Below are 12,272 nucleotides of genomic sequence, written 5' to 3' on the forward strand. Positions count from 1 at the left end.
GGAAAATTCCATGGACAGGGGAGCCCAGTGGGCTATAGACCATGGGGTTTCAAGAGTTGGACACAACTGATACAGATACACTGCTACTGCTAAGTCACTTCAGCTGCGTCCGACTCTGTGCGACCCCATAGACGGCAGCCCACCAGGCTCCCTCGTCCCTGGGATTCTCCAGGCAAGAACACTGGAGTGGGTTGCCATTTCCTTCTCCAATGTGTGAAAGGGAAAAGTGAAAGTGAAGTCGCTCAGTCGTGTCCGACCCTCAGCAACCCCATGGACTGCAGCCTTCCAGGCTCCTCTGTCCATGGGATTTTCCAGGCAAGAGTACTGGAGTGGGGTGCCATTGCCTTCTCCAATACAGATACACACACACCCACAAACACACCCCACACTCCAACATAGTTTTGGAAATAAACAGCACACATGTGTTTCATTTTCACCTTCTGATTCAAGGATGGTATAACGACTTGGTTGGGAAACACTTTCCTGCTGAGTCTAGATTTTAGCTGTGGATTGCTTCTCAGCGCCAGACACTAGGCAGCCACTACTGGTGAGTGGGAGGCGGCTGGAGAGTCCTTCACTCCCACCTGCATTCCCTGTGAAACTGGCTGGGGTCCTTAGAGCAAGACTGAGTACCATACTGAGTACCATCAGAGCCTCTGGAGCTGTAGGATCACTTGGAGCTGCATCAGGCGGGCACCTCCTCAACAACCTCTGCCTCTCACATCCATCTTCCTCATCGCTTCCACAGTGGTCTAACGTAAACATCTCACGATATCCTGCCTGCGCTGTGGCCTGGTGCTTGACCAACCCTGATCATATTCCTCTTTGTTAACACTTGACAGGCCTCCCTTCTGAACCAGCTCAACCTAACTGGCCTACCCAGTCTCAGAGCGGGGCAGGGCATAGGGTGGACAGAACAGCGTGGCCAGAGCCTGGCCATGGGTGTGGGACTCACTGTGAAGCTAGACGTGGTGCCCAACACCTGCTCAGGCTCAATATTTATTCTGTGCTCTGACCAATAAGTATGGCTACTACTTCGCTGGAGGGAAGGTAGGGCTGACAGAGAGGGGCAAACCATGGTGCCAAGACGATGGAAGTTTCATCCCATACATTTGGGTATCATATTTTTTTTTTAAATGCAGCTTTATTATTATTATTATTTGACTGCATGGTGTGGCATGTGGGATCCCAGTTCCCTGACCAGGCATTGAACCTGCGCCCCCTGCCGTGGAAGCACGAAGTCCCCACCCCTGGACTGCCAGTGAAGTCCTTATGCATTTTAAAACATATTTATTCACCAAACTGAGACTTCTGCGGTTGGAGACTAAAAATAATGTTCTGTGTCCACACCTCTAAGCATTGAGAAGTACATACCCCTAAATGCTTCAGTTTTGTTGAGTGAATTTTTGAGTATTGAGCAAACCAGGATTATTTTCAATTAGCTGTTTTTGAATTTTGCTTCGGAGTAACACCTTCTAATTTGCTGCGGTGTTTATGAAAGCACATTTTTCATATATTCTTGTTTTAAAAAATAAAAGAGTAATATAGTGTTGAATTTATTTCTATAATATAATCGAAATTGTAAAGTTTATTATTTTCACCTTTTGCATGTCACTTCTAATATTTATTATTGCTTTGGGGGTGTTAGATTTTTTTGTACCAAATTTAATATGATTTCTCATTATAGGAATGTAAAGAGGTCTACGCTTTTTTCTCTCATCAATTACTAGACAGTCTTCAAAAAGCTACACGGTTATCTTTGGACACAATGAAAAGAAGAATATTTGTTGCCAGGCAAGTGGAAAATATGTCTGGTAATACTATCACAGCACAATGCTAAAGCATTTTTAAAAGTTATAAAATTTAAAACATGGCACTTATGAAAATACTGTATAAAAACAAGTGTGTAACATTATAAAAACAGTAATGAATGAACAACCGTATTCCTAGCAACCAGCCCAAGAGCAAAGAACACTGAACTCTATAGTCCCCTTACTGGTCCCTTCTCTGCTCACGCAGAGGTAGCCACTGTTTGGAACTTGATTTTATCATTGTCTTGTTTTGCTTTTTTTTTTTAACGGTTTACCCCATTTTTGTATTGTTTAATTTTGTGTGTATTTGAACTGTGTTCAGTATTGTTTTTGAGATGCATTTATGCTGATATAATTTATTTTCACTTCTATTTAGCCAGAGCGTACACAGTCTGTTTTATCAGTTCTACTGGTGGTAATTGTTTGGAGTGTTTGCAGTTTGGGCTGCTGTGAACGCTCTTGTAACCTATCTCGTGCTGCATCTGCTGAGGGGGATGGCTGGGCCCTGGGGTGTGTGCACTCCTCACTTTACCAGGCAGTGCCTAGCATTCTTGCTCCTTGGAAGGAAAGCTATGACAAACCTAGACAGCATATTAAAAGGCAGAGACATCACTTTGCTAGCAAAGGTCTACATAGACAAAGCTGTGGTTTTACTAGTAGTCATGTATGGATGTGAGAGTTGGACCATAAAGAAGGCTGAGTGCCAGAGAATTGATGCTTTTGAATTGTGGTGCTAGAGAAGATTCTTGAGAGTCCTTTGGACAGCACGGAGATCAACACCAGTCAATGCTAAAGGAAATCAACCCTGAGTATTTACTAGGACTGATGCTGAAGCTCAAGCTCCAATACTTTGGCCACCTGATGCAAAGGGCCAACTCATTGGAAAAGACCCTGATGCTGGGAAAGATTGAAGGCAAAAGGAGAAGGGACAGCGGAGGGTGGGCTGATTAGATAGCATCACCAACTCAGTGGACATGCATTTGAGCTAACTCTGGGAGATAGTGGAGGACAGAGGAGCCTGGCGTGCTACAGTCCATGGTGTTGCAAAGAATCGGGCACAACTTAGCAACTGAACAACAGCAGCAACGAGTCTAGCAGGAATGTGCCCATGGTTCCTCATCGCACTGCTCAATTAAAAAATCGTTGCCAGTGTGTATAGGTGTAAAGTGGCATCTCACTGGGATTTAAATGATCACTTTCCTGGTTACTGATGAGGTTAAACATACTTTTATGTTCATGAGCCATTTGTGCTTTCTTTTTAAAAAAATTTCTTTCCTTCTTTTTCCTTTCTTTCCCTTCCCTTTTCTATTTCCTTCTTTCCCTTCTCCCTTCTTCCCAACCTCCTTCCTTCCGTCTGTTTTACTATGTGATTGGATTTATTCATGGATGGTCTCAATATATTACTTTGTTGGTATCATAGCAGATATCTTCTCTCCTTGTGCCTTTTTGTTCTATTTATGATATTCTTTGTTGAGTTTAAATTCAGATTTATCAATCTTTTCCTTAGTGATTTGTGATTTCTATGCCTTTCAAAGGAAAATTTTCTCTACTGCATCATGTCTTCTGAAAGTTTTAAAGTTTTATCTTTTACAATTAGGGGTTTAATCCACATGGTATTTATTTTTGTGTTTAGTGTAAAGTAGGAGACTAGTATTTCTTTCCCGTATAGTTAATTAGTTAAAAAAGAAAATTAATTTTTCTTTTGGGATAGTTATTTAAATTACATTGAATCTATAGGTAAATTTGGAGGGAATTAGCATCCTTACTACATTGAGTCTTCCTTTCAGAATCATGGATTACCTCTCCATTTATTTTTCATTTTTAAAATATTTCTCAATAAAGTTTTTTTAATTCTCTGTGTAAAAGTCTTATACATTTTAAAGTTAAATAATAAAATAAAATTTAAAAAAAAGTCTTGTACATTTTTGCTAGGTTTATTCCTTGGTTATTCATTGCTGAATTTTAATTAAATTGCACTATTCAGATCTCCCAATGTGATTGTGAAGTTGTCAATTTTTCCTTCTGTTTTGGTCAGTTCTCTTTTTATATCTTTTAAGGCTATGTGGCTAGGTACATGCAACATCATATAGTTAAGTCTGCTACAACACTGTATATATATATTTTTTTTTTTTTTGATGAGCCTTTCTATCCATATTAATCCTGATTTCTCATTCTTTTTGGTCTGTCATTAATTTTACTTTCCCAGATTTTTTGGTATATCTTTTTCTATCCCTTCATTTTTTTTTTCTGTAAAGTTTTGCCTCTTAAAAGGATTATATACCTGATTATTTTTATTTAATCTGATTATCTCTGCCATTTAATGGATTTTAATTGACTTACATTTTTGGATTTTTTTTATATAGTTACAGTTAATTTATGACATTTTATTTTGTAGTTTCTTACTATCCTTTTTCCTTGGTTCATTTATTATCTGTTATCCTTGGGATGGATAATTCCCCCTTTATATTCTCTTTCCTATACTTCAGTCCTTTAAGTAGTTACCTTCAGATTTAGAATACATATATCTATCTCTGGTTTTTAAAAAACACTGTCTATATTTTTTTCAGTTTTCTCATCTTATTTCTAACTACAAGGGGTTTGGCATGAACTTTATAATTTCTGTGTGGTGTTTTGCTTTTACCTATTTTTTGAACACTAGAAAATAGTATATTTACTGGACTATTTTATTAAAATGTCCAGGTTATTGTGTGTTTATTTTATACTGCTGGTTCCTCAGTAAGTGTGGGTGAGGTATAAACCCTCTTAGTCTTCATTTTAAGTCTGAACCAATTTGGCTATATAAAAAACTTTTGTTTTTCTCTCAGCACTTTGAACATATTTCTTCATTTTTTTCCTGACGTATATTGTTGCTGATGAGAAGTGTGCAGTGAGTCTAACTGAAAATTGTTTTTTTAGCCTTGATGTTCTGCAGCTTCCTTTCCCGGAGTGGATTTGTCTTTATTTAGTCATGCTTTATTCTCAGAGTATACTTTCTGTTTGATGACTTGCCGTGTTCTTTAATCCTGGAAAATCCTCAGCAATTTCCTCTTGAGTTATTGCTTCTGAGATAGTCTCTTCATTCTCTTGATATGTAACTCCTGTAGCTGAATGTTGAGTAGGTTGACCACATGATCTATTCTTCCACCTTGGAAACACTTTTGAGTGGAGAGGCACTATCTAGATGAAGATTCAGGGTGGACTTAAATCAGAACTGTTGCAGGCACTGTGGTTATTTGGCCATCTCAAATGCTGGGGCATGTCAGTCTGTCTTTCCTTCACTGTCATATATTTCATCTTTTTTGTCTTTCTGGGCTACATCATTGTCAAGTATCTCTGTATCTAGCCTAAAGGTGGTCTCATCTACTGTATCTTAAATATTTCAATTGATATTTTTGTCCTTATCCTCTAGATACTGTATCATTCTTGCCTTTTTAGTTCAGCAACTTATTACTTTTTGGAAGATGGCTTCATTTATCTCTTTGAACATCCTCAATATATTTATATTTGAGTTTGTCATACTTCTATACATTAAACTTTATCTGGAGTGAGGTTTTGTTTCAATTATTGATGTCTTTAGTCCTCTTTCTTTACGTTAGACTCAGGCACGCGTATTGGAATTTATTTGTAGACTCTCCTTGAGCGAGAGTTTTTCTTTGGTTGTTTTTGTGTGTTTCTCCCTCCTTCCTTTCGTGTGTCTCTCTCGTCTCTACATGACCCTTGGCACCTTGAGTGCAGGTCTGGGTCGCATTTGTTCACAGTTACGTATCCTCTGAAGAGATGCTGGGTGTGGTGGGTTCCACACATGGGCGGCTCGGCTTAGTGGCAAAATGAGGATGCTGTGGATTCACTCCTTTCACCTTAGGTGAGAACATCTTTTGGAAAAGCTGCAGCTGCAGGCAGGAGGTTGGCAAACGTCTTGTTATTTTGCCGGTCTTTACAAGTGGGGGAAGGTCGCTTCAGTGTCTGGTGTCTGGTAGCAAGCCTGGATGAGTCCCCTCTCACATGGACTACTCTAGCCTCCCACAGTCCACAGGGCCGAGCCCCACCATCACTGCTCGTTTCCTGACCAGAGCCCTGGCCAGGCTACTGCGTGTTTCTGATGCCAGCCTGATGCATGGTGATGCTAGCCTTCTGTTTGAGTATTTTCAGGTCCTTCATGGTCTATCCATGATTGTGACGTTCTTGGCACAGGGAGGCGTTTTTGAAGTCTGAACTCAGAATTCCATGTTAATTTGAAACTGTACTTCTGTGATTTTTGAAGAGGCATACATGAGTATACTACCGCAGAATCCTCCCTTGTCTAAAACATCTCTCTTTCCCACACCCGTGAAGACTATTTGGTCAGCTTGGGTCATAGCCTCTTTCTCTCGCACTCCACAAATACTGTTTCACTGGCTTATTTTGTTTCCATATTCAGATGTGAGTTCTGCTGCTAATCTGATTTTTCTTTTCTAAATAACAGTTTTTTGCTGCTTACAGATTTCCCCCATGTATTCTGGAAATTCACAGATAATGTGTTTTCCCCCCATTAATCCTGAGGCACACAGAGAAACTTTTCAAGGTGAAAAAAATAAGTCTATTCTTAAGATTTGAGAAGGGCTATGCTTAAATTTACTGTATGTAGGGTTTCCACAGTGGATCCTAGGCAGTAGAGCATCTCTGAGCTGAGTGACCCTCTGGGAGTTACTTAATCTCTCTCTGCCTTGGTTTCCTCATCTACAATAAGGAGATAATAATCATGGGATCTGTGTCAAGAGTTAATGTGAGCATGAAATACTTCAATTTATGGAAAAGTACTTGGAAAAGCACCTGCGGTACACTAAGTGGAGGATAAACTTATCTTTATTACCTTTTCCTTAAGTAATTTATGTCTCATATTTTGCATGGGAATGATTGGAGAATTCCTTAAGCTAATCCTCTAGTTTGTCAAATAAGTCACTGAAGGATCTAGTATGCTGTCCATTGCTTCTGTTAGTTCAGCTGCTTGATTATACTTTATAAAACTCTTTCTTTTTCTCAGATTGTACCCTTTCAAATGCAGTCTACGCGTCTTGAATTTCACAGTGAGACTAAGAATTTGAGGTTTTTTCCTTTGTTTGCTCACTTCTAGTTCAAAGAGTTCCTTACCATAATATGTTTACCTGGGAACCACTGATCCTCCGTTATGAACGGAGGTGTAGTTTTCCAGTAATGATAACATTTCTTTCTATGGAAAGTTTACACTTACTAAATTTCATCTGGGATGGGACAGAGATCAGACAGAGGGAGATAACCAAACTACTAATAATTTTCAGGCCAATGTGTGTCATTCATTAGTTGCACTCCTGTGTCTGTATGTCTGTACTTCTGTCTGAGCATAATTGATACTACTGTAAAAATTACTTTTGGAAGGCTTTGACTTGAAACCTCCTGTTAATCTTGTACACACGCAGAATAAAGTATATGAAGGTATATGCTTTTTGTTGGTGATTTTCAGCACCTATTGTGGGACAGGGAAAAAGGAGTGCCTGAGGTGAACATGTTTAGGTGGTACTTCCTGAGAGAATGCAACATTAAAATATTAGAAATGGGTAAAAGACTAATATGTCATTTCAAAGAAGATTAAAACTTTTCTTAGTCTGTGAACTAGTTCATGAAATCTATGGTTCCATTGTAAATAATAGTCTCTTCAAGTAATTCAGCATTTTGAAAATTGTCCTTATTTTTCAGGGTTGAAAGTTGTAGCATAACCATGCTATTTATGAAATATTAGGTTAAGGTTTCTGAGTTAAATGTCCATCTTATTACAGCCCTTATGGACGAAAGCGGTCAGAAGATGTTATTTCTTTTTTAAAATCTGAAGTACATCTTGCGATTCCTAATGTGGTAAGTATTATGAAATATTCAAGTTAATACAGTGATATTTTGGTAATGTATTTAAGAAGTATAGAGACTTGCCTGGCTGTCCAGTAGTTAAGACTTTGCCTTTGAATGCAGGGGATATAGGTTTGATTCCTGGTTGGGGAGCTGAGATCCCACATGCCTTGTGGCCAAAAAAAACCCCAAAACAAACAGAAGCAATATTGTAACAAGTTCAGCAGAGACTTAAAAAGAAGTATAGCATTAGGACTGAACTTTGTTTAATCTCTTGGTCCTGTGTGCTTTTTGACTTCACCTCAGCATTTAACAATGGAAACCACTCCAGTACTCTTGCCTGAAAAATCCCATGGTTGGAGGAGCCTGGTAGGGTGCAGTCCATGGGGTCGCGAAGAGTTGGACATGACTGAGTGACTTCACTTCCACTTTTCACTTTCACACATTGGAGAAGGAAATGGCAACCCACTCCAGAGTTCTTGCCTGGAGAATCCCAGGGATGGGGGAGCCTGGTAGGCTGCCGTCTATGGGATTGCACAGAGTCGGACACGACTGAAGCGACTTAGCAGCAGTAGCAGCAGCATTTAACAAAAATCAAAGTGTATCATTAATATCTATTATAAAAATGACTTCTGCAGAGCTCATGGTATATTGAAGGAGGGTATCAGAGTTAAGTGTCTGGTGGGCCATAATTAGCAAGTACCCTACAAATCATCTTCCTTTTTCTTACTTCAGACATTATCTAAATAAGACCATCTCAGAAGTCCAAATCTCTGTCCTGAGCACCCAGCTGTGAGGCAGTCCACGGCAGAATAGAAGGAAAGAAAGAACAAACCTGCGCCTTGAGTGCACAGGTCCCTTATGTTTTCTCAGGGCACTTTTCTCTACCACCACCCCTCCTGCTGCTTGTTGGCATGTGGAACACCAAGTCATCAGGATGACTGTGCTGTGTTCTGTGATGATCCAAGGGTTAAGGCCAGGCAGGAATGATCTATGGCTCACCTAACACCGAATGTACACAGTCTGGCCTCCTGGAGGACAGCTTCTATGCTTCTCTGGCACATTTGAAAGAACGGAAGTCAAGATCTTGGCAGTATAGGGTCTTCAGTTTCTCTGCTTCATGGACATGCCACACGTGCACATGCCTGCATCCAGCCACCCTCACAGGGAAAGGGTGGCAAGCACTGTGCTTGACCTTTCTGCCTGCAGGAATGGGTAGAGTGGGAAAGCTTGAAGATGGTTAAGTCTGCAGCCTATCTTCCTCTAATATCCCTCTCCTTGAAGCAGACTTCCACTGGGCCAGCGGAGGCTTTCCCCACTCCGAAGGGAGTGGGGATGATGACAATCAGAGGTGTGGATTTGTCTGTGCTGGGAGCACCTGGGACTCATTTCTTCTTTCCACAGGTAATGGTTCCTAGCTTGGATGACATTCAACAAGCCATTAACCGTATGATCCAGTTAACCCTGGAGGTCAGCAGAGGAGTAGCTCACTGGGGCCAGCAGTCCCGTCACATCAAGAGGGTCATTAGCAGTACCTCCCGTACGACTATGGACGTGGCCCATTCAAGCCCAGGAAAGCAATTGAAGAAGGAAGAAAGTAAGAATGTAAATCTCAGATCAGTAGAGTCTCAGAATTATAACAGTAAATAAGTCTTTCTGATTTTTCCTGGATATTACAACATATCTTTTTAAAGTCAGTTTTATATGTTTGTTGGTTACATTTTGCATTAAAAAAACTAGTGTTCTCCATCTTCCATCTTAAACATTGCATGCAGACATTTCAGATTTTGGTCATGGATGAACAGGACATTTATCACGGTTCTACTATCATAGCCTCAGATTCAAAGTTAAAAATGAAAACAAACCTTAGAACTAATTCTATTTTCAGGCTAGTATTTGGTCTGATAAACTTAGTTTGCTAGAACATGGTGCTTAGGAAATCTGGTCATATGTGCTTTGTACATAAAGTTTATTTAAGCTGTTCCCTTAATTAAGGGTGTGGTATGACACTGACCCCAAATTCCATGGATATTTTTGGATACTTTCTCTTGTATAGAAAGCCAAACTTTTTTTCTTTTTCTTTCTTGCTTTTATGCCACGTTAAATTTTTATTTATTTTTGAGAAAAGTTGTACATATCTGAGGTATACAGCATGATGTTTTGATATATGTGTACTTTTGTGAAATGGTTGCCACAGTCAGAGTAACATATTCATCACCTCTCATAGTTTATCATTTATGTGTGTGTGTGTGTGTGTGTGTGTGTGTGGTGAGAACACCTGAGGTGTACTTTCTTAGCAGACTTCAAGTACGCATTATTATTATACTATACATTACCAGTACATATACATTTCCAGAATTATTCATTATGTTAATGAAAGTTTGTACCCCTTGATCAACATCTCCCCTTTTCTTCTACCCCCATCCCAAGTCAGTATCATTTATGGGTATTTCCGCCAGCTGTTGCTAGGCAGGAGTATCAGATTGAACCATTTTAAAAGAGAAGGTGGAAATCTCAAATTTTTCATGAAATCTCATGATTTTTTAATTGTTGCTGCTGCTGCTGCTGCTAAGTCGCTTCAGTCGTGTCCGACTCTGTGCGACCCCAAAGACGGCAGCCCACCAGGCTCCCCTGTCCCTGGGATTCTCCAGGCAAGAACACTGGAGTAGGTTACTATTTCCTTCTCCAATGCATGAAAGTGAAAAGTGAAAATGAAGTTGCTCAGTCGTGTCCGACCCTCAGCGACCCCATGGACTGCAGCCCACCAGGCTCCTCCATCCATGGGATTTTCCAGGCAAGAGTACTGGAGTGGGGTGCCATTGCCTTCTCCGTTTAATTGTTAACAACTGCTTTAACAAAAGTAGGGAACTGTCCAGGCCAAACAAAAGTATCCGTATGATCTGTACCTGATGAAGAATACTTGAGAATACTGACTTTTAATAAGAGATGTTTATTGTGGTGTTTAATACTGGTTGTGTGGGTTCTATATACTAGATGCTGAGCTGAAGACAAGCATATGTTGTATCATTTAGTCCTCTCAAGTATTTCTATGAAGTTTAAATAATTAGCTTAAGGCATTTGGGTAATAAATGTAGTTGTTGTTGCGTTTAGTTGCTAAGTCTTGTCTGACTCTTTGTAACCCCATGGACTATATGTAGCCCACCAGGCTCCTCTGTCCATGGGATTTTCCAGGCAAGAATACTGGAGTGGGTTGCCATTTCCTTCTCTAGGGGATCTTTCTGACCCAGGGGTCAAACCCCCGTTCCTTGCACTGGCAGCAGATTCTTTACTGCTGAGTCACAAGGGAAGCCCCAATAAATGTCCTGCCTCTCCTTTAACCACAAGGCTGTTCTGTGGGATAGCAATTTCAACTCTTTTGATTTTTCCTTGGAGGACGTTTTGTTTTGGGGGAGGTTGTTAATCAGTGTCTTTCAACTGGTTTTCAGTTCTTTCCTCTGAATAGCAATTTCCTCACTTTAATGAAGGCATCTCAGATAGATCAATGGTAAAGAATCCACCTGCCAATGCAGGAGATGCAGAAGTGGGTTTGACCCCTGGGTCAGGAAGATCCCCTGGAGAAGGAAATGGAAACCCACCCTAGTATTCTTGCCTGGGAAGTCCCATGGACAGTGGAACCTGGCAGGCCACGATAGTCAATGGGGTCGCAAAAGAGTCGGACATGATTGAACGACTGAGTGCGCCTGCGCACATGTACTTTAAAGAAACCTAGACCTCAGAATCGGAGAAGGTAATGGCACCCCATTCCAGTACTCTTGCCTGGAATATCCCATGGACTGAGGAGCCTGGTAGGCTGCAGTCCATGGGGTCTCGAAGAGTCGGACACGACGGAATGACTTGGCTTTCACTTTTCACTTTCATGCGTTGGAGAAGGAAATGGCAACCCACTCCAGTGTTCTTGCCTGGAGAATCCCAGGGACGGGGGAGCCTGGTGGGCTGCCGTCTATGGCGTCGCACAGTCGGCCACGACTGAAGTGACTTAGCAGCAGCAGCAGCAGCAGACCTCAAAATATGACACAACGATTTAATAAGAATAAATGAAACTAGTGAGAGATTAGCTGTTAATTACTTGCAGGGAGATGGGTCTTAAGAATTTAAAGTTTGAAAAGTCTATAGATAATTACAACTGGCAGTATTTAAAGTTGAATGCATGAGTTGTCTATAGAACACAACTGTCCGTTCTCAGGATCCTTTGAAGAAATGATTCCCGCACGGAAGCTGAAGAATTTTTACCCGGGAGTGGCAGAACACAAGGATATTTCCAAGCTGGTCCTCCTCCTTTCTTCCTCCGTGAACTCTCTGAGAAAGGCAGTTCATGAAGCCCTGCAGGACTTTCAAAAGTACAAGACACTCTGGACAGAGGACCGAGATGTGAAAGTGAAGGTGTGTTTCCACTGCTGGCAACGCAGTTTGGCTTGTAATTGTTTAACTCTTGTGGGAAGACCAGGAAAACGCCAGTGATAATGATGAGAACTCAAGAACAGAGGCCGAGAACCTGTAAATGCCACGCACCTAACACTTCTTGTCTTGTGTAATTCTGATACTGACAGAGGGGCAATTGATAATAATGAGGCTCAAGCAGATTTTGTT

The 12,272-nt window shown here is 40.8% G+C and overlaps 1 protein-coding gene across 4 annotated transcripts in view; it reads left to right on the plus strand.

Moving 5' to 3' along the window:
* DNAH8 (dynein axonemal heavy chain 8) overlaps positions 1–12,272 on the plus strand; it is a 320,679-nt gene that overhangs the window by 83,791 nt on the left and 224,616 nt on the right. For all 4 annotated transcript variants that reach the window (XM_070777905.1, XM_070777908.1, XM_070777907.1 and 1 more), the window contains 4 exons: positions 1,688–1,794; positions 7,601–7,676; positions 9,069–9,261; positions 11,869–12,065. In XM_070777905.1, coding sequence (XP_070634006.1) covers positions 1,688–1,794; positions 7,601–7,676; positions 9,069–9,261; positions 11,869–12,065 — 573 coding nt within the window. The remainder of the gene's footprint in view (positions 1–1,687; positions 1,795–7,600; positions 7,677–9,068; positions 9,262–11,868; positions 12,066–12,272) is intronic.

This window comes from Bos indicus, chromosome 23 (genome assembly GCF_029378745.1).
Source record: "Bos indicus isolate NIAB-ARS_2022 breed Sahiwal x Tharparkar chromosome 23, NIAB-ARS_B.indTharparkar_mat_pri_1.0, whole genome shotgun sequence".
NCBI classification, from domain to species: Eukaryota; Metazoa; Chordata; class Mammalia; order Artiodactyla; family Bovidae; genus Bos; species Bos indicus.